This window comes from Myodes glareolus, chromosome 16, assembly GCF_982192425.1.
Source record: "Myodes glareolus chromosome 16, mMyoGla1.1, whole genome shotgun sequence".
Classification (NCBI taxonomy): Eukaryota; Metazoa; Chordata; class Mammalia; order Rodentia; family Cricetidae; genus Myodes; species Myodes glareolus.
The window spans coordinates 56,530,665-56,553,503 of NC_142041.1; the positions used below are offsets into that span (position 1 = coordinate 56,530,665).

General features: G+C 40.3%; 2 protein-coding genes across 18 annotated transcripts in view; one reads left to right on the plus strand and one right to left on the minus strand.

The window, feature by feature from the left end:
* Cspp1 (centrosome and spindle pole associated protein 1) overlaps window positions 1-5,715 on the plus strand; it is a 95,446-nt gene extending 89,731 nt beyond the window's left edge. For all 16 annotated transcript variants that reach the window (XM_085677314.2, XM_085677315.2, XM_085677318.2 and 13 more), the window contains 4 exons: window positions 492-555; window positions 1,317-1,426; window positions 3,203-3,341; window positions 4,869-5,715. In XM_085677314.2, coding sequence (XP_085533440.2) covers window positions 492-555; window positions 1,317-1,426; window positions 3,203-3,341; window positions 4,869-5,083 — 528 coding nt within the window. In that variant the 3' untranslated portion in view covers window positions 5,084-5,715. The remainder of the gene's footprint in view (window positions 1-491; window positions 556-1,316; window positions 1,427-3,202; window positions 3,342-4,868) is intronic.
* An 801-nt stretch (window positions 5,716-6,516) lies between these two features.
* Arfgef1 (ARF guanine nucleotide exchange factor 1) overlaps window positions 6,517-22,839 on the minus strand; it is a 96,110-nt gene continuing 79,787 nt past the window's right edge. For both annotated transcript variants that reach the window (XM_085677313.2, XM_048420484.3), the window contains 10 exons: window positions 21,759-21,888; window positions 21,108-21,243; window positions 20,886-21,024; window positions 19,129-19,201; window positions 15,633-15,765; window positions 12,778-12,917; window positions 11,158-11,326; window positions 9,971-10,109; window positions 8,607-8,724; window positions 6,517-7,922 (listed from right to left, as the gene is read on the minus strand). In XM_085677313.2, the coding sequence (XP_085533439.1) occupies window positions 7,758-7,922; window positions 8,607-8,724; window positions 9,971-10,109; window positions 11,158-11,326; window positions 12,778-12,917; window positions 15,633-15,765; window positions 19,129-19,201; window positions 20,886-21,024; window positions 21,108-21,243; window positions 21,759-21,888 (1,342 nt within the window). In that variant the 3' untranslated portion in view covers window positions 6,517-7,757. The remainder of the gene's footprint in view (window positions 7,923-8,606; window positions 8,725-9,970; window positions 10,110-11,157; window positions 11,327-12,777; window positions 12,918-15,632; window positions 15,766-19,128; window positions 19,202-20,885; window positions 21,025-21,107; window positions 21,244-21,758; window positions 21,889-22,839) is intronic.

Below are 22,839 nucleotides of genomic sequence, written 5' to 3' on the forward strand. Positions count from 1 at the left end.
ATGGTTTTCCCACGGTGTGTCATCCTGCGCCTGTAGTGCGCCTGTGGAGGTTGCCGTGCCGAGGCTATTGTGTGTATGACAGCATCTTTCCTACTTTCCACGGGACTGTCATCTACCTACTTTTCAGAACTAGTAACATAGCTCCAGTTCCTAGCACAGAAGAATTTAGGGAGAACCTCAGTAGCACTTTAAAGACTTACTGCTTAATGTTTAGATTCAGGGCTTCATACGCTTTTCATCGACAACCACAAGAGGGCAGTAAGGAGCTAGTAAATGTCATTCTCAAGCAGGGTGAAATCAGGCCTTCCTGCTGTCTGGGGTCTTGATACTGTTAGGAGGGAAGCAGCCCTCCCTGTCATCTCTTTTTTTGTTTTGTTTTGTTGGGGGTTAGAGTAGAAACCTGCACTGTCTCTTAGTGTGACGTATTTTCCTACTCCAGACTAAAAATACGGCCATTAACATGTGACTATTGTTTTCTTTTTTAAATTTAGCCCAGAGATGACACTAACGATTTTTTAAAAAATTCATTACTGGAATCTGATAGTGCTTTTATTGGTGAGTGTATTTAATTTACCAGTGTTATGTTAAATTTTAACACCCCACCCCCGGTGTGTGTGTGTGTGTGTGTGTGTGTGTGTGTGTGTGTGTCTATTTTAGACCTTTAAGATAGGATTTCTCTTTGTAGCACAGGCTAAACTGGAACTCACTGTGGCCCAGGACAACCTCAAACTTTGCTCCTCCTCTTCCTCTTGAGTATTGAGATTGTGAGTGTGCACTGCTGTGCCAGGCTGGTTCAGCCATTTTTGAAAGTAGTTTGGCAGCCACACAAAATGCCGAGCAGTCACTGTGTAATTCCTAGTTTCCATCCCAAAGAAATCATGTCCACACAGAGAGGGACCTGAAGATTCCTCAAGTGGTACCATTCAAGTGCCACTAGGTAGCAATATTCACCAACTGGCAAGTGCAGAGGCAAAGTATGATGTATCCATATAATATGTGACTCACTAATGAGATGATGCACGAGCCTCAGATGCATGCCCAGTGAGACAAAGGACTGTGTTGTAGATTCCGCTCATGTGCAATCTTAGGGAAGAGAATGTTGGACTGGGCCTGGGGAGTGGTTGCCAGTGAGCATAGGGAGCTATTTGAGACGATGGAAATTCTAGATAGTCATGACTGTCCAACTGCAAATTCACTGAAGAAATCACTGAACTTATATACTAAATAGCATCTCCATAAAGCAATTAAAGACAAGACATCACTCTTGAGCCTTAGCTCTGACTAAAATTCAAAATTTCTTTGTGTGGCCCCATTAGGTGCTTATGGTGAGACCTACCCTGCCATTGAAGAGGCAGCCTTCCCTCCACCGCCACAGCTGCCCTCTGCGAGGGAACGCAGGAGGAACAAACTGAAAGGCCTGGATTCTGTACGTATGACCGTCCCCTCCCGCATCTCAGTTTAGATGATTCAAAGCTTGGGCTCAGTTTATGTGGTCCAATTTTAAAAACAAAATGGTGAAGGGACTTGCTCTGAAAAGCAAGTGGTGTGGTCTGAGTCTTGGTTCTGCTGTCAGTTATTGTGGTGACCCTGTAGCTCTCATGATGGTAAATATGTAGCTCTGTAAATGGCAAAGATATCCTTTCCTATAAATGCTAAACTTAGTGCCTCAATATTTATCTTATTCCCTATATACGGGCTTTAGTGAAGCCATACACAGCAACCAATAGCGTTTATCATAAGCCTGTTGGCCTCGAAATAACATAATATGGTGGCAGCTCCATTTGGTCAAGTGAGTTTCCAATAGGTAAGAGGGCTAAGATTCAAACCCATGTTCTTCTCCACAGCTTTACAGTGTAGTTAATATAAGGCGCCGGAGGCTTCAACAAACCATGTTCTGAAGGGTAGACAACTTTGACAGCTTCTTAAGTTCTTTATTCCCATGTATAGGACATGTACTAGGCAGGAGCTCAAGAACCGTCTGCTAACTAGCATAATCGCATAGCTAGCCTTATCAGGTAGACACATTTCTTTGCCCTAGGTAACTACTACTCATTGTTGGTCCGTGTTGTCTTCCTGCATATTTCATATATTCATATAAACATTTCTTGTTCTTCCTCAAGGACCATCCATCTTAGAGCATGTGTTAATACCAGTTTCCTCTTTATTATATGTAGGCACTACCGTTTTCTTATTCATTCGACAGGTGATGAATACCGGGGTTAGTGTCACATGTTAGCTGTCATGACTAAGATGGCTCTTAGCATTCATGTACAAGTTTCATATGGGTTTTTGTTCTGCTTTACCTATTTCTCTTGAGTGTGTGCCTAACAGAATTACTGGATTATTTGATCACTGTATGAACTTAACATTTTGAAGGATTTTCCTAAAACATGGTCACCATTTTCAAACATTTTTCATTTATAGCAGTATATGATTTCCTATTTCTCCATTTGCTTACAACTACAATGCCCATGTCATAGACTATCTCATGTGCTTCCTAGCCAGCTGTGGGTCTGCTCTGAAGACCCTTTATCCATTTTTAAATTGTGTGTAGTATCTTCACTGGTGAAACTTAGGATTTCTGTATACATTCAGATGTTAGATTTGCAAATGTTTTCTATTAAAAAGATTGTCCTTTATCATCTTGGTAGTTTTGAAGCATAGATGCTTTAACTTTTAATAAGGTCCAAATTACCAGTTTTATCATTTGCATTTTTGATGGTCTTACATAAGAAATTAGTTTAATATAAAATCATGAAGATTTACTTGATACATGAGTTAGTTTTGCATATGAGATCTAGAGTCTGAATTTTTCCTTTAGCATGCAGACATTATTTCTTTAGCACTGTTCATTGAAAAGACTGTTTTCTTTCCCTGTTGCATTTTGTTTGGTATTTATTAAGAAAAATACCATGATTAATTTCTTCTATCGCTTTGTGTGTCTGTCCTGGCAGTGATACACTATCTTGAACACTAACCCTCTGCTACTACTGTTTGTGTTTTCCTTCTGTGCCCTATAATTCCTGAACCTTATTCAGCTTGCCAACATTTGTCATCACAATGCTACTTCTTAGCCCTGACAGTCACCTGACCTTGCAAACACAGGGGACATATGCTGCACTTTTGCTCTTCATAGTGTGTATCAATCCAGGGTAAAACTATGTTGATTGATTGTTGGGAGTGTTTCTAAATTCTCTTTTAGGATAGTAGTCGGCTCCACATACCACCAGATGGTCTCTCTTTAAAATCTGTCTCCAGTGTAAATATCGACCAGCTTAGAATGAGAAATGAAGACAGAATGAGAAGACTAAATGAGCATCAGAAGAAACCCACTAACACAGGTACCATGCAGATGTTCACGGGCTGGTGCACATCTGGAGGAAATGAGAATTTTGAAATCCTTTGAGTTTTATGGTCAAGGACATAACTAGCCTGCTAATCCTGGGTTTGAGGTTAACCCTGCAGCAGATTATTGACACTAGAAGGTGCCCTTTAAGAACAGACCCTAGGCAGCTCCAGGAGAGTGGTGTGTATGAAGTACATCCTCAGTGCTTCATCAGGTGAAGTGCTGACTTAGAATTACTAACTGAAGGAAGGAATGATCAGAAGCTTTGGGTTTTAAGTGACATCTTATTTTAAGTCTGTAGTATTATAAGGAAAAATTTACCTTTACTTGGCTTTCTGCATCAGGAAGAAAGAAAAATAGTTTTCAGTTAATATTCAAAGCCAACAAGCTGATTCTATGAATGGTTCTGGGTGAAACTTTCCATGAAGCATAGGGCAGCTTCAGACCTCTTCTGCCAGCCTGTGTCATACCCTTTGTAAAGACAAAAAATCAGACTGCCAGTCCCTGGGATGATGATCAGGGTTGTCTTAGTAGGGTGGCCTGTTTACAGAATTCCTTGGTCTGTTAAACTGCATTGCAGTACTTTTGTTGTTATAGCTTTTTTAAACCTCTCTAGTCCAGGAGCGATGTGTTCTGACAGTAAACACTCCTCCACCAAATACGCGGACACAGTAAACTTTTCATTTCACATCGTCGAAAACGGGACAGTGAAGATAATGAAAAGCATTTTCCCTTAATGTGTACCTAGGATTGCCTTTTGTTTTAGAGTCAGACTTGAACTAATACTTCAGAAGGATATACTTGAGAAGAGATAGAAAAACTTAACATTCTTTTCAGGTTTTCGATGTCTAAACTATTTGTTTTAACACTGTCCTTTCAAACAGGAGCTTTGTGGTACGATGTGGACTGATTGCTCATTAACTGATTGCACACTCCTTTGCTGAGCTAACCCAGGCCAGGAGATGTCATTTTTTTTTAGAAAAAGAAATTGACATCACAGGGTAGGAAGACAGATTTTTCATATTTTATATTTATTAAGTCAAATATATAGACTTTGAGTAACATCAGATGTGGTTAATGAACAAGTCCCCTCTTAATGGGCCATTTTAGATCAGTGCAGATGTAATTTTCTCTGAATGACTTTTGACATGCCTGTATCAGTGCTATAAGGCTGAACAAGTATTCCTCAAACTCTGCTAAATTAAAGTCTTGTGTCATGTCCACTGTTTTTCCTAATGGTAACAGACACGAAATAAGATAGTCTATATTTCTACAGTCAACGTCTCATGTTTGGTAGAGTCTCCTTTGGTACAGTTCAAAGTTCTTGTAGCTGCAGTGCCATGGAGTTAGTTTATTTCTCCCCACCCCCGACACAGCCTTTCATGCATGGGCTCCCCTGCCAAAGGGATAGCTGTGGGGAGGAGTTGTGTTCTGTAAGGAGATGCAGAGCTCTAACGGGTTGGACTACGGGTACCCTGTGTATGTCACGTGCCACCCGACTTGTCTCTTTTGCCTCCTGTAGATGACGAGAGTTCACTGGTCGACCCTGATGACCTCATGAGACACTTGGGTGAGGATGGATCCAACTCTGTGGCAACTGAGCCCTGGCTCCGCCCGGGCACCTCTGAAACTCTGAAACGGTTCATGGCAGAGCAGTTGAATGAGGAACAGCAGCAGCAGGTTCCTGGAAAGCCAGGCACTTTCACTTGGCAGGGCCTGTCTGCTGCGCATGCTTAATTTAAAATAAACCCTCTCTAGACCCAGCAGTGCCTTTTACAGTGTAAGGAGCTGTATCTTGAATGTTTTGCTTGTAGCCCTACCTAAATATTAGTTATTTATGTTCTATCTATATATAAAGTGTATTTTCCCATGATAATATGTTACATATATAATATAATGTATATAAAATCCCTGATTATTGATTTATAACATAATTGTATAGAATTATTTTTGCAATTTTGCCATGAGTGGTAATGAACTCTTGATTCAACTACCATATGTGCATTCAATTCTGCTCGCCATTAGGAGGGGGCAGATTAGTGCTAACAGGACTGTGAAGCAGAGCACGTTCTCACTAGCACGCTCCCACTGCTAGCTTGGATTGAAGACAGTTCTTAGGGAACACACCCGCTGCAGGTGACTGTTCCAGCTGCTGTGTAAATGAGCGACTCCCAAGCTACTCATTCTCATGACCTTTGTAGCTACAGATTCTATAGTCAAGGAGCTGTGACCATCTTACCTCCATGAGCCATGACTAAATGTTACATCTTCTGCCTCTATTTTATTTTTAATGTTGATAAAGCATACTCAGCTATTAATTTATCTGATTTCACTATTTCTTGATACAAATAAAGTTTTATTTTTATTAACTACCAATGTCAGTTTCTTTATGTGAAGTAGAATTGAGGTTTCTAGAGCCTAAAAAGCTCCCACCTGGAAAGGACAGAGGCAGTGGTCTTCTGTCCACTCCTGAGACCCTTGGCTAATCAGTAGTAAATGACACTTCAGGAAAAAAACTTGTTCAACTTCTAGAAAATATTCCTTCCTTGGATTAGGGTCTTCAGTACACACCATGACAGCTGAAGATAACCCAGCCACCGCCTCTCTGACATTTACTTCCAGGGACAGAAGAGTTTACCAAAAATGAGAAATTTCTGGTATTCCTATTTTGGGCTACATGCAGTTTTTATGTTCAGTTTTCCTCCTGTCAGTGTCTGAGAGTAAGAAGGACTGTGTTCTCTTTGGAGAGAGGATGCTCCTGCCAGTCATGTAAGGAGACAGCTTAGATCAGCAGACAGCAAAGTGGCTTTTAGTTCTACCATTTATCCTGCTTTGAACAAGGCTGCTCTAAAGAGATACGGAGGCAAAGACTACAATATCATCTCCTTTCTTGAAATTAACTATATTGCATAGCTGGGACTGACTCCTTTACAAAATGCCACATTTCAAACTCCCCAAAGGCAGAGGGAGCCTTTTCCAGTCTCATAGTAAATAGCTTTATCACTGATTAGTAAATACGCTTTTGGATCTCCTAGGATTAAGGTGAAGGACCTAATGCATAGACTGCAAAGAAGTGTCTTTGTAGCTAAAAAAATATCATTTTTATAGTTTGGACTAAAAAAACATCAATGAAAACAGGGCTGTAGGTTACACAGTTTTAACTGCACTGATGAAATAATTCAAAAACTTTATTGACCTATAACCTGATTAGATATGCCAGATGAGAATCAATATTGTACAGAAAGTTGTACAGAATTTTTACATAGAAAACTTTACATCTGTACCATATACATTTTATCCATCTGAAAAAATTTTCTACATCCACTGTTGATATGGAATGCTTGACAAGCTTTTCATTTTAACCATCAGAGCACAATTCACAGTATGAATACATTTCCAGTAAATCTAACCTCCCCAAACCATGCCAAATTTGTTATTTTAATATATTCAACATTAAATTCTGTACATAGAATAAAATCTACATCAAGCCCCGCCACCCAAAAGAAAAGTGACAGCAACCTAGATTCATTTTGCAGTGATTCAAGTTTCAGTCTGTGTGAAAAGTCGTCTACTTTAATGGCTCATCTTTAAAGCCCTAGGATTATGTCACAGGTAGTTCTTGTCAGACGGATGTCTCCTACCTTGGTGGTTTCCCCTCCTGTTGTGATCTTGACAAGCACTGGCCACAACAGATTTAGGTCATATTAAGCCCTCAAAATGACCATTCCCCCCCAGAAGACAAAAGTTCAACCCAAATGTTTTAGTGCATTTGACAAAATATTATGGGTATTTAGCAAGTAGATATAAGAAAATAAAGAAATAAAACAGTGCAGGAGGAACAATGTTTAAGATTTTTATATTACAGACCTGCATCTCTGTACATTTTCACAGAAAGATGATGATTCCCAGTATCTCAGATAGCCTGAGTGTGCAAAAATCTTCAGAGTAAGAATACCATAGTTGCTAAATATCTTTTACCATGAGCAATAATTTTCTCCCTTCCCCCCAATTATAAACATTTTATCCTTCAAAATACAGCTCTCCTGAGTTGTACTTCTTGCAGAAGTTCCATCTTTATATCTATACTTCTTTGGGTAAGTTTCATTTCCGTACCTGCCAAAAGTGTGTGGGGCTTACCCTGCTCAGAGGACAGGGAAGGACCCATGAAGGTAAGCTGACACTGTTTGAACAGGCTTTCTGCTCAACGTGAGCCCAACATGACAGAGAAGCCACCAGACTGCTAAAGGGACCGCGTGGAGTGTTCCGACTGAGTTACAGCTGTAAGCATCCTTAACTAATTCTCAGACACTGCAATTCAGAGAAACAATTTTTCAGTAGGAAACCTCTGCTCCAGGGTCCTTTTTGTAGAGCAGAGGAATGTAAACACCAACAGAAAAATATTCAGTTCTCATCATTGCTTGTTTATTCCATGTTCCTGTTCAGATGGTTGTGATATCTGAAAAACTATTCCAATTCGCAGGAAAAATCTTCTAAGAACAGCGCGAAGTTCAGGAATCAAGTCAAATTGCATAATTTCACATAAGAGAGGGTAGTAGAATGATGCGTGAGCTTTAAACTGGGGGGAGGAGATAAATGTCTCTATTAGTGCTGCTTGTATTACAAACCACAGAAGCTAAGCTGTGCAACTAGAGCATCCCTGATCGTAGAGAGGCGGGTCTGCCCAAGTATTAAGGACAGGGATTATACAACTGAAAACGTGAAAGGAATTAAAAACAAAAATATGCACAAACCTAGGCCACTTGGTTCTTTACTCTTTTAAAAAACATTTTCTATTTACATATCTGACATTTAATAAATTAACATACTTTTCCTGCATATTGAGCAAAAGTAAGCAGGATAGGGAAAACTGAAATCTACATTTACATATACATAATTTTTATCTTTATTTTTACTGGCATAATTGTTCACTCTGATTAACTGGAGAGTTACTAATACACTAAAGGCTGGATGCATCCTGTGCACAGGCCCAAGAATTTCATGGTGAGGCAGAGGCTCAGGGCAAGATCACATTGTGTGGGCTGCAGACCTGTTTTCAACTGGGGGAAATTTTAGTGACTCCAGGGGTCATAATGGGGATTTCAATGCCAAGGAGCTTATCAATTGTATCTGATGGGATTCTAATTCCTACTCTAATTGAACTGCTGTTTAGAAAACAGAGTTTGCATAGCCTAGGTTTAGTGTGGGTGACTCTCCACCTTGACTGCAAGGGACAGGGATGGACAGGGAGCCTCATACTTACCCTGTTGTCACTGATCTTTAGAACTTTAGTTAGGAACAATAAAAGTAAGTTAGTCCAGGCTTCCCGGTGACTTTCGGATGTCAGAGTGAGGAAGTAACTCAGTGCTTCACTGCAGACGCTGCAAAAGAGAAGGCTGCGTTTTATATACTGAGACCTACTGGTCTGTACTCGGAGAGCTCTGGAGACGAAGGAGGGCAGGGAATATTAACTACTGCCGAACTGGCTGGATCCTAGTTGCTTTTATTAACTCCACAGCCGGGCAGTGGTGGCGCACGCCTTTAATCCCAGCACTTCGGAGGCAGAGGCAGGTGGATCTCTGTGAGTTCGAGGCCAGCCTGGTCTACAAGAGCTAGTTCCAGGACAGGCACCAGTAACTTCAGAGAAACCCTGTCTCAAAAAACAAAAAAACAAACAAAAAACCCAAAAAAAAAACCCAAAAAAACCTCCGCAACAAGACTTGTTTTTCAAAGAAAACATTAAAGGAACCCACTGGGAACTGTGGGAAACCCACACCCTCCATTTTCTTTTCACTTAGAGCCCCCGAGTGACAGAGCAGGTGTGCAGGCCTGCTGGTGAGACCTGGGTTGAAACTGGTGGCTTTTCCCTTCACTTACTGTGAGGTTCAGCCTCTTCTGCACCTGATTAGTTTTGTTCATAAAATAGGAGATTGGACAGTGACGTCTGAGACACATACTGAACCACTGCACCCAGGACAGGAATAAGCGATGCACGGGCGGTCTTTCCTAAACAGCCTTTCAGTCCAAGCACAAGCTAAATTTACTTATCATGAAGTAAAACAGAATGAAACAAATTCACCTAATCAAAATTCCAACTGGGCTGTGTGGCACATGCCTTTAATCCCACCACTTGGGAGGCAGAGGTAGGCAGATCTCTCTGAGTCTGAGGCCAGCCTGGTCTACAGAATACCAGGACAGCCAAAGATACACAGAGAAATCCTGTTTTGAAAAACCTAGAAAAAACAAATCTCAAAATAGGTTTTTAATAAAAAATGCAGGCAGATAAGGCAACCTGCCACTTTTCATGACTGCTTTATAAGAAAAGACCCATCTTAGGCACTGGAAGGAGTCAAGATCAATCAAGTTTCTGAGTGATGATTTCTCCTTTGTCCTTGCTGTATGTTAGACATGACCTGCTCGGGTGCTGCTGTGGTCCAGACACCAGGAAGCGCATACAAGAGTCCACAGGCAGCCTGTGACACAGGGGAGACGCCAGGTTTGCAGGGAAGAGGGGCTGGATGCTCTGGAAGGTGGCTAATTTTCATACTCATCTTCCAGATTCTAAAGGTTCAGCCATCTGCTGCTGTCCCTTTTCTAGTCCACACAGCTATCATCCGCGGGCCTTACTTTAGAAGCCTCTGCTGGACCTCTTCCCAGGCACTGACTCGGCTCTCGTCCATGTACATCCGGAAGAGAATGCGCAGCCCACAGGCCAAGCTGCTTGTCTCCTGTTTTAGAAGATTGGGTTTGGACTTGCCTTTGAAGCCTGCAGAAAGGGAAGTTCCTGGAGTTAGACTGGGAAGGCACCTTACAGAAAGGTCAACAGCCTGTGGGGAGACAGCATCTACCTGTGTAGCACTGGCTGCCTACAAAGCAGACCCTATAGCCCAGCACTTCTCAACCTATGGGTGCCACCCTCTGGGGCCGCATATTTACAACAGGATTCATAGCAGGTAGCAAAACTACAGTTAGGAAGTAGCAATGAAAATAATTTTGTGTGTGTGCGTGCGCGCGCGTGTGTGTGGCAGTTTTAGGAAATATAAAACAATTTGGGAAAGCAAACGCTCCTGAAGAATTACACCTGGAGCCCTGCAGAGCTCTGCCTGTGGCAGGGCGCCATAATCAAAGGCGAAGGAGGGAAGGAGGGGCTGCTGCAAGCCAGAAACAGGAAAGGGCAGAGGAGAAGCAGTGCCCTTCACAGGAATGTCCTAGTCAGACGTCAGCATCTGTTCTCTGACTGCGCTGTAAAAGGAAGAGGATAGAGCCATGGACTGCACAGCAGCCAGCATTCTACTGGATGCAGAAACAATCCTCTTTTATTTTTCTGGCTATGTTCTAAGGACCCTCTCCTATGAATGGGTACAAATATTTATTGAATGTAGAAATGACACTGTAATTTATACAAAGCTTATTTTTTTTTCAAATCTGCTATATTTCCTAAAACAAATGTAGTTTCCTCACACACAATCATTCCTTTTGGTTCCAAGGGAAACAAAGTCACTCTAATAGGTATGGTAGAATCCATGTGGAACCTGGACTCAAGGTTTTCTCTCCAAGGAGGAGTTTGTATTATGCCAACTTGCAATACGAAAGCAGTCTACATGACCTGAGGAAAACAAACCAGCCAGCTGCTGAGTGGACTGAGTGGGGGATGAACGCACTCAGATGATTATTTGGCTTCCAGCTGACAATGAGGCCTGGGTGCTAAATTATATATTCTTATCATCACTGGACCTTTAAGCGTTCACTCAGGAAATTCCAGTAAGCACATGCCAGTGTGCTCTCAGTGACACTATGAGACATGGACGGCCTACCTGCTTTCCACAGAGCAGTCCTCTGTTCGTTGTTGGAATTAAACGCTTTTGCAAATCTATGCGACTCTAATAAGCAGTCCAGTAGCTTAAAAAGCTGTTGTGATGTTAAAAAACGGTACATTCCTTGGTCTTGAGTATCAACACGAACATCGAAGTCTACCGCATCTCTCTTTGGAAAACAAAATATCACAATACACACTTAAACTAGTTTTAGTAAACTTAAAACTCAACGCTCTCCCCTAGCCCTGCTCTCTTTAATATTTGTGTATCTATGTGTATGCTTGTTCATCTGTATGTGCACCACATGTACATAGGTGCCCACCCACACAGACCAGAGTCGAGTATGGGATCCCCTGGAACTGCCTGAGGGGAGTGCTGGGACTCAAACTGAGTCTTCTGTCAAGAGCAGCAAGTGCTCTTAACCTTTGAGCCATCTCTATATCTTCCACCTCCTAGCCAAGACGTGAGCAAATCTATCTTAACAAAGTAGAAAACATGTGCCTTCTTTGAAGGGTCTGGTACCAGCACCCTTCCCATTGTCTCAGACCTTCCTGGAATTCTGACACAAAGCTTTGGTCCTCCCAGGCCTGTGATCATTGGCCACCTCTAGCTCACAAGCCCTTTCTCTTCTCAAGCAGTTTTGCATCTCTGAATAATGATTTTAATTACTTTCTTGCAGGACCCCTGTTCTTTTTCTAGTAATCTGATGGCAAATTACCTCCTCTGTGATTGCATCCATAGAGGTGGCAGGACTGAGGGCAACAGGCCCAGACCAGCTTTTCTCTGTGTTTCTCGATGGCCAGCTCAAGTGTTCACACACCCTGTGTCTAAAATGCACTCTTCCCAGCCTCACATGGTATGGGATTTTTCTTCTCAACAAACTCCTCCTCCCGCAAATGCACAAACCTTTCCTGACTGCATCCTTTGCCTACCCCTCCACCACAAGTGGACTATTTAGTGTAACTCCAGACGGCTCCACTCTCGACACCAGTCGCTCGGAAATTCTGGACAGTACCTATTCCCCCTTCCACCCTGGTTTTATCTTTGGTGGGAAGTGCTTATCAATAAGCATGTTGACATACCACCAACCTGGGAGACAGAACAAGGCAAACCATTTTATGACCCCGTCATGCTCCTGCACTATTACTCCATTTCTTCAGACCTCTGTACAACAAAACTCCTAAACAGAGCTAACAAAATATATACAGTCTCCATTTTCTCCTCTTATACCCTCTACAACTAGGCTCTTGTCCTCAGTGTTAAACTGAGTTCAATGTCAAGCTTATGAACTTGTATGAACTATCAATATCATGTGACCTAGAACACTTGGTTAATCCTTCTTAAAACATGTTTTATTTGACTTTGACCTATCCTTGCTTCTTCCTCTTTGGGTCTCACTGATTTCCATGGCATCTGTACTGACTGCTTTGACAACTGTGGTGAATGAGGCCCCAGAGCTCACTCCCTGACCTTCCCTTTCTGCCATGGCCATTCTTATACCTCATGACATGAGCTCAGGGCGCGGAATGACAGCTACATGAGGTCTTCCAAATGACATCTAGCCTGAATATTGTCTGAGGCAGAGCCTGCAGCCGCCTCCCTCCTCTCACAGGTTCTCACCTGGGCTGCAGCTAAGTTCTCTGCATCTTCCTTCTTACTTGTAGCTGGGAAGAACACAATGTTGTCGATGGTCTGGATGAGTTCCAGCTGCACAACACATTTAATCAACAGGGCAGCAAACAATTTTTGTTCTGGGAATTCTGTGAGGAAACCCCCCAACGCACATGCAAACAAAACATTATTTTGAATCCTTTATAATTTCTATGACATTACAATGCTAAGGAAACATTACTGTGCACGAAGGTCATTTGCATAGCTCACACTGAAGAAGATATCCTGCCTTTGTTCATAGATACCACTTGCTAAGGTTAACTCTGTATCAATGAAATGTTTAAGAAAGTAATTACTTAAAGACGTGGAAATATCTTTCATGATTTGAACATTGTATTTGTTCAAATTGATTACTTTCAATTCAGGTTATTATTGAAATAAGTAGCCTTTCCAGATGTCCAAGTCTATTCTTTGAAAATATGAAAACCTGCATAAGGAAACCCCAGGACCCAGATCAACACAAAACAGAACGTGGGATAGCCAGGATTCTCATCAAACCGTGGGATATTGTAGTTTAGCTGTCTGACAGGTTTATCTTGGTCCATGTGTGTGTTTGTAGATTAAACTAATGCTTATTTTCAATTGATACACCAGTAAACAAGTTATAAACATGTAGGTTAAGAACACTGTCACTAAACCCAGTTTCTGAAGTGTTCCCCACGCAGCCTTCTACTCCACAGCTAAGACAAACTTCACTGCTCAGGCTACCAGCCTGCTAGGACGTCATCAAAGGACAGCACAGCTTTTCAGTTACCACGCAGCTAGGCAGGTCAGATGGAGGAGCTGAGGGAGGGAGGACTCAGCCACTAGTTGCTGTGAGCTGCACTGAAGTGGGCCAGGCAGGGAAAGGAAGGGTCAGACAGCAAGGCCACATCTGGTTCCTGTTCTAATGGGCAACAGAAGCCAAAAGGAATTACTTAATAATCAATCTGGGGGCAAGAGTTCCAGCAGTTGCCGATTTATAATCCCTTAGTTTCTTTCTAATACAAAGAACATTTACTATAAAATTCCTTCTCTGGTACCAATTTCTGCAAGTTAAATCTACTTACTGAGACATTTGAAATATTTTTCCTATTCAAATATTTTTCTAGAAATGTTGTTCTATGTAGTTTTGGTTCTTATGATTGAAGACAAGTTAAAAACAAAGAGCCCCACTAGGCCCATGGTCTCCCTTGCTACAGTGATAGCCAGCACTGTGCATTCTCACCCCTTTATTTTATTAGCCAAGACATCCCAGACCAGAGTCTTTTGGTAGCACTTGGACCCCAGAAGGGGCTGAGCAGTAGGCAGGTGTTTAAGGAAAAGAGGTTTCATCAGGGTGTTGGGAGAGCTCTGAGTGGTACCTAGATATCCTCAGTAACAGAGTTTGGCAGATAGGCTGCACTGTAACACTCAGTAGGAATATTAACGGTATTACTACCATGAACAGCTTCATGGTTCTTTAGACTGTACAAAGAATTAGCATACAGCCCAGTAATTCTACTTTCAGGTACATTTCCACAAGACCTGACAACAGGTGTTCAGACTGCTTGGACACAAATACTCCCACTAGCACTATTCATAATCCAAGTGCACAAACGCACAGAGGATTGTTAACTCAGTAATAAAAAGGAGTAAGTTACTAATTCATACTATGACGAATCTCAAGATCACATACTGTATGATTTCATCCATGTAAAATCCACAGAAGAGCTGAGACACAGACACAGACACAGAATGGTGGTTGTCAGGATAGAGAAGGGAAGAATAAGGAGTGGCTCCTCACTGACTATGGGGTATTCTTTCCATAGTAATGAAAAAGTTTTCTAACTAGTCATGGGTGGCGTCTGACAACATTCTGAAAATGCAACTCAGCTGTTTATTTGAAAAAAGTCACTGTTCAGTGAGTATAGTCTCACTTTAAATTTCATTCCATTTATTTATTTTCTGTCTACTGTGCATATACATACATGTGTGTGTTGGCAGGTGGAGACCAGGGGGCAACTTTTAGGATTCAGCTCTTTCCTTCTACCACAGAGTTCCCATGGATCACACTCAGGGCATCAGGCCTGGTGGCAAGTGACTTTACTTGTTGAGCATCTAGTTGGTCACACAGACTCCAGTGTTATAAAGTGTTTAAAGCCACCTGCTTTTCTAAAGAGATATAGTCTTTCCTATGTGTTATTTGCTTTCAGCAAACAAAACTGAACATATGTCAAAAAATGAGAGTGTCCCATTTTGGGGCAAAGGTATGGAAAATTATGAAGGTGGTCCATGGAGACAGGGTAGGCAGCAGTGCAGCAGGGTTGGTCCCCTTAGCTAGGAGCTCCTGCATTGGGATCCTTTACCAAGTTCCCAGCAGAAAGGTAGAGGAAGACATGGGGTTTCCCACCTTTACACACAGAAAATGGGGTCTGAATATAGAGGAATAGAGAAGGAAGACCCATACACCCAAGGCAACAGTAGCCAAAGTGGACACTGCAGATGTTAGCAAAATTCTTGACAGAGAATATCTGTCAGAAATGTTCACACTGGGGTAGAAACAGTAAAAAGTTATCTCAAACCTAATTATGGAATATGCTGATTAATAAGAGCAACAACCAGGCAATGGTGGCACATGTTGTTAATCCTAGCATTCAAAAGCAGAGGCAAGAGGATCTGAGTTCAAGGTCAGCCTGGTCTACAGAGTGAGTTCCAGGACAGTCAGAGCTACACAGAGAAACCCTGCCTTGAATCCTCCTCCCCCCCAAAAAAGTGTATCAAAAAAAAAAATGACTCTTACCTATATAAAGTATAGTTTATTTTTACTTAGATAAATAACTCACTTGCTGTAGGCTTCACTTTGCTAACTTCTTCACTGATAGTAGAAGCAGAAACCAGTGGTGCCTGTTGCCTGTTATCAGAAGATCTTGGTTGAACAGAATCATGTATATCTACAGATTTCTGCGATATTGTATCCTAGTAAGATAAATTTATTGTTAAGCACGCTGCAAGGAAGAACATACTTTGTTATTCATATTATACTATTTTTTTAAAAAATTATAAAATTTAGATGTTATCCATGAAAAAAATCATCCTGCATTTAAATTATCTAGATACAGGCAAAAGTTGAACATCTTTAGGACAACAGCTGAGGGTTCATATGGGGGAATGATGCAAATTTGAGGCCAGTCTGGACTGCAGAAAGTTAAACTTAAAAAACCTAAACCCAGGCCAGGTGGTGGTGTCATAAGACTTTGATCCCAGCCCTCGGAAGCAGAGGCAGGGAGATCTCTGTGACTTCGAGGCCAGCCTGGTCAAAAGAGCAAGTTCCAGGACAGCCAAGGTTACACAACAAACAAACAAACAAACAAACAAACAAACAAATAAAGGCAGGCAGGCTCCCTTTCTGACCCTCTGTGAGTTCAGGCCTGACAGGCCTGATACCATCCATGTGCTATGCTAAGTCGATGTTACAATGCATGCAAAACTAGTCAACAGGATGCACACGTGTTCTCCAAATCTAACCCAGCTCACATGGGTTAAAGTGGAGGGCAATTTCATGGACCGCGGGAGTAGCTAGTGGAGTATCTTCTGTTCCCAAGGAAACAAGCTGAGAAAGGAGAAGCTGGCTTTAGGATGAGCACTGCGCTATTTCTCTGGAGTATGGCCTCACTGGGTTGTGTTCCTAGAAACAGTGCTGAGCAATTAGATTTTAACTGGCTTCATGTCAAATGAAACCACTGCTTATGATCTGTCATTTCCACTTCTGGATAAAACACAACTGTAATACATTTACTATAGGAGGATTAAATATGAGAACATTTTTAAAAGATTTATTTTTAATTATGTGTATGTGTTCATGCGTGCAGATGCCCAGACACCAAAACCAGGTGTTGGGTCCCCGGAGCTGGAGCTACAGATGGGTGTGAGCTACATGTGGGTGCTGAGGACAACTCAGGTCCTCTGCAGCAGCAGTTCCTGCTCGCAAACACTGAGCCTCTCTCTAGCCCTCTGAAAACATTACTAAACAATAAAGCACTCTACATTATAGAGCCGTTATTTTATTGTTACGGGTTTTAGTAATCTAAGTAAGTTCTTTTTTAACACATAAGCAGCGTTAAGTAAAAAATTGTTTTAGTCTAGCAAAGTATTTATTTGACCATAATGACTTCAAAAGACATTTTAAAATAAAAACACATAGGAATACTTACAGTAATACTTAAACTGGGTTACAACACAAAGGGTTGAAAATTATTTTAGAAATTTTTGAATGTTAAGGTAAAGAAAAATTCATGTAGTTGTAAAAATATTGCCTAGATATGCTAACTAGTATTTACATTTAAAAATATTTTAAGTGTATACATAATAGTAACTATTTGTAAATGTCTAAGAAACAAATGAAAGCATGCTGATCAATTAGTAGGGAGGTAGAATAAAAACTGTTATATTTTAAGCCCTGAATTCTTTCTTGTACATACACTTTTATTACATCTATTTTTATAGTGACAGGTTATTTTAAAATACTATTTTAAGTGCACAGCAAGAATTACTTCAGCTAGGAGTGGCAGTGGGAACTTCTGACAAGCTTGGCCAGTTCTAAGTAGTTAGAGGAAAAGAGAAAGACAGAATGGAGCTGATGGGGAGCAGAATGGCGGCGGCAGCAACAGCAGCTTTAAAATCAGAAGGTGAGCCGGGGGTGCAATGCTAAGACATGAGTGAGATTTATCTTTGGTACTCAAGCCTCAGGTTGTGGTGAGATGCCAAGTCTCACTCTATACAGAACAGTACAGATCCCGTATTGCATATGCTTCCCTGTGATAGAAGAGTACCCACAGAAAAGAGTAAGTCATTCCTGGCATGCACAGGATGTTCAACAAGTGATGGGGGTGTCTAACGGATCAAACCAACACATCAATTATGGAGCAATTATGAGTCTCTGTGGCAGGTACCACAAGAAACAGAATACTACTCTAGTATGTAATCTATGTTTTTACTATTAACAGTTAGTTGAGAAATTTAAAAGCTGCAGGAAGCAAACAGGTCAGTAGGCACTACCCTGCTACTACTCTCCGAGGTTTAAAATTCAAGGGCTAGGGGCTGTTGACAGTTCTTGCAGAGGATCCGGGTTTGATTCCATGAGCAACTTAAGTTCTAGGGGACCTGGCAATGCTTCTGGCCTCCTTAGGGTCCTACATACTTGTGGAACATAATATTCATGTAGGGAAATATACATAACACACATAAATCTCTTTAAAGTTTTCAAGGGCTAGAAAACCAACATGGACAGTGTGACCTACTTTTTTTGTTTTGTTTTTTTTCTCTTGCTGTTTTTGGTAAAATGGAAAAGGTAGAATCAGAATGAAGCCTACATACTGGATAAAAATAGTTCCAACAAGAATGTTTTGATTGTAGTGATCTGAGTTATCCTTTTGTTATCTTCAAAAATGATGTGAATCTCATAGTGGTTAAAGAACACCATATTTGCAAATTCCCCTAAAAGGACTGGAAAAACCATGGGGGAGTGACAGCAGAGACAGCCAAGGTACAGGGGAGCGAACATAGGAGCTAAGACACATCCTCTGTACTCCAGTCAAAAGACTAATAATAATTCATTTAATGCTGGTCAAGTGTTTCCTGTACAACTACATAGGAATCCAATATATGAGCTGAAGGGCACATTGGAATTCTTTAACTATTTTCTATATAGTGAAATTAAATCAAAGTAAAAAGGTAAAACAAGATTTAATAATATCTTTAGTGTAAAAAAATCTCTATATAATCTGGTTTCTGCATTCATAACCCTTGAAATTATTTTATTCTATGCCCTATATAAACAGTAATTTTAAGTACCCCCTTCATGGTACTTATAGAGTATATGTAAAATTTATCATCAGGAATTTTAATCCGAGAATTTCACATAAGAAACTTACACTTTCTTTTAAGAAAAGTTGGTCTCACTGCCAGAGTTCAGATATTTGTATCCAGACATTCCTATATGCCACTCTTCAGTGTATGTGTGGAATCAGAAACAAAATTCATGCTCAAACTTAATCCTCTATGAGCAGTAAGAGTTCATTTGACAAGGGGCAGTGCCCTATGGACAGGGTGATGTCTTATGATAAAAGGTTAAGGGGCCAGTGTGGAAGGAGAGGGCAGTCTCCCGTAGGTACACGCTGCTCCCTGTACAGCCGCCCTCCACACTGAGAGGCCAGCTTTGGGTACCTCTAGACGACCTAGGATTGGGCATTCTGTAACAGCAATGGGAACGCATTAGGACACTGACACGTAGAGTTTGGCTCACAGTTAAATTACAGACAAAATCAAATAAGCTTTACTTACCAGTTGTTTTTCACTCATGGGTGATGGAGAAGGGGGAGCAGCCTCTCCTGAAGTAGGACGCCATGTCAGGAGCCTTTAAGACACCAGAACAAAAACCAGTCACTGGGCCACAGTAAAGAGTTGTGCCACAGGCAACGTATTTTAAATGGGCATTAGAAAGGGGAAAATTACAGTCTGACTACTGATAAAAGCAATTTTCTGAGATCTTTTCAGTAAAAATTTTAAAAGATGTACTTTGGGAAATTGGTTCGGCAGCACTCAATATAGTTAGAAGGATAATAGCTGCATAGTAAAATATACTTTCTAAAGTGCCATGGATTTTAGACATACTTCTTTTAAATATTAATGTCTTAAATATCACCCTAAAGCAAGCTTGTTCTTTTTCCTTTCTTTCTTTCTTTTTTTTTTTCGGTTTGTTTGTTTTTGTTGTTTGAGACAGGGTTTCTCTATAGCTTTGTAGCCTGTCCTGGTACTAGCTCTTATAAACCAGGCTGGTTTTGAACTCACAGAGATCCTCCCACCTCTGCCTCTCAAGTGCTGGGATTAAAGGCGTGCACCACCGCCTGGGTTGCAAACTTGTTTTAAAAGTCTGACACTTTTCAAAAAAAAAACAAAAACAAAACAAAAAACCTCATAGAATTAAAATTTAAAATGAAATTAAAATTCATAAAACTCTTAAAATTCTATTTTTTTTAAAAGATAGAAAAATTAGGTCAACAAGGTCCCAAAGATAAATTAACTTGCCACTTATGAATTAGGAGCTTGCAGAAGAAACAAGTTTAAGAATCAAAGCTCTAGAATCCAGGCAGACAGATGCCAACAAATGGTTTCGCTGCAATAAAGTTAGAAATCGATCTTTTCTATTAAGAAAGTTATGTATATATTATATTACCATGTGTGTGTAACTTAACAAATTAAAACACACGCATGTCCAATGAAAAATAATGTGTAGCCAGGAGATTTATATAAAGAGCTTATGGGGGGTGGAGGGAGCAGGGAGAGCTGCAAGGCAAAGATTCATACTATCTCACCCTGCTCCAGGTAAGTGTGAAAATATACTGAATAATTGGAAGTGGGTCAAAGAAATCATTGTGCATCTTTCAGTATAGATCACTTTTCTAGTTAGTGATTTATATTTTACTTCCTATTTATAATTTTACTATTTATAAGGCTATTACAAGAACCTAAATGATATTTAATTCATGTTACAAAACAGGATACAAAGTTTAAAATGTGGAATAGCTAATAATTTTCACATGACTTTATATGAGCACTGGGTGTATTTAATGTTTCTAGGAAGAGTCTATCTATAGATTTAAACATTTCAGACAGCAAGTAAAGCTATACACAAATCAGAAAGCCCCAGGGCTATGTTGGACATGAATTCCACTCTATCCTATGAATAATCCAGGTGCTAATGTATCTTTGTTTCTTTATTGACTACTCATAATTCATTCCTCACAGAAAGATAGCAATTTAGTGTACAGTGTAGTGTTTACAAACAGATTTTCTAGACTAATAAATCTGTTGTAACTGAAATACATGTTAAGGAAGGCTCTCGTTAACTCAAACTATCACCTGGTGTGTGATATGTTCAAAACGCATGAGAATCATCACATTATGACCCAAACTTCGGAAAACACGAAAGATTTTTGTTTACAAAGAACTTACTTCATGTAGTTTTTACAGTTTAGTAATTACTCATTTTTAAACCCAATCAATATATAAATACAGAGTAGACCTGTATAAAATCTTACGCATGTGGTATTGTAGTTTTGAAGATATCCAGGGTGCAGTTACACGTTTTATCCCAGATTTCTAGAGTAAATTTTTCACCATTCAGAATAACCACGTTTTCTAAGCAGTTTGTACCAGAGCGTGCTAACTGCTCATTGTCTAGAAGAGAAAAAAGCAATTAATTTACATATCCCAGGTGTCATATGTCACACTAGGTGTTTACATAGCTGGTACAGACCTACCTTGTTGCACACACCAGTAGAGCTGGGCAAAAATGTCATCCAAAAGCACATCACTAAGAACTTCTAAGTACTGGGTGAACACATCACAGATTGCATACAGGGCATGATTGCAGGTGGTTGTCATCCATTCGGCTTTCTGGGGGGGAAAGGGGATCATGAAGAGGTCGTGCTGCCCACCAACCACTAGATTACATTAAAGATAATTACACAAGTCTCCATTTCATATTGCTATATAGGACAGAGAGGAAAAATGAGACTCTCTAGTCACAGAATCTGAAATACATATCTAAGTCGTTTGTAGTAAAATAAATCGAAATAACTAGTTAATTTTACTTTGTATTCTTCACTGAACAAGAATTCATCATCTAATATTAATAAAAGTTACTGGTGTTTCTTTCTTATGACTATAGCAAAATATGGAAGAGAAGCTGACAGTTTAACAAAAGCAATGAAAATAAAAAGTAAATCACTAATTCAATCCTATTTCCAAATAGTGTCCTTGCTAATGAAAAAAAATAGTATTTCTCATGTACTGAAGGAACCATGTTCTAGGAATTCTTTTATGTTCAATGTGTTTAATTTCAAACACTAACATGTACTGAGGGAAAAACCTTACCACTTTATGCTAAGGAAAATGTTGTGTTCCCTTACCTCTGTCTGTTGCTCTGGCAATTTCATATTGTCAAAGATTCTGAAAACAATTCTGAACAAGTCCTGCCACCAGTGCTTCTCGTAAGTGTGGCCGTACGTCTTCATTATCTCAAACATGACTGTTAAGCCCCTAAGGAACAGAACACAAGAAAGATGGAATGAGAAGCAGTGAAACTGTCTTAAGAAAGCTTTAAAAGTTTACAAAGCTACTAAAAAAGGAAAGTCAATACTGGTTGTTAATGTATATTGAATATAAAGCAATTTAAGTTGTAAAATAACAGGTTCCTTTAGGATACATCATCCAGAAAATAAAAACTCCGAAGGCTCTGATGGTAAGGTTGCTTATTTTTCTGTTCCCCTCCCATCCACTCAGCTGCTGAAGACTGTACATTGACTCCGCAGTGGTCTGACTAGGAATGGCTTCTATAGCTCATCTGTTTGAATGCTTGGCCATTAGGGAAAGGTGCCACTTGTTAGGGATTAGGAAGAAGTTCTTCCTTGTTGGAAGAAGTGGGGAACAGAAAAAAACTTGTGTTAACTTCTGTCTAGTAGTATGTCTGCACCCTTCAACTCAGAAGTGTTAAAATGGTCAGTATCTTTAAACATTACCTAACGACCGGCACAGAGCCTAGTTCATATGTTGTTGTGTTCCTCAGGCCTAGCACATGTAGTAGGGTCTCGAAAAACATGTTATGTGGATATGCAAGATAAGTATGATGTATGTTCAGTACCTCAGAAAGTTCCCACCAGCCTGCAACACCTAATCATGTTAGGAACAAGATATGAGACTGAGGTGACTCTCTTCCTTACGTTAAAACTATATCCATCAAAATTAGCTGGGAATTACAGCCTGAGGAACTTCACACTTTTATAGCTGTTTTTGTTATAATAGAAATTCTTACAAAATAGATAATAATCCAAAGTAGGGCTCAGACCATAGAAGTTACTCATAAAACTCCATAATATCAATAACATTATCAAACATTTTAATTTATACTTTTACATGGCAGACTGTTTGGCAGAGGACCCCTTTAGCAACTTATTAAAATTCAAGACTATCCCTTTATAAATTCTTTTAGTC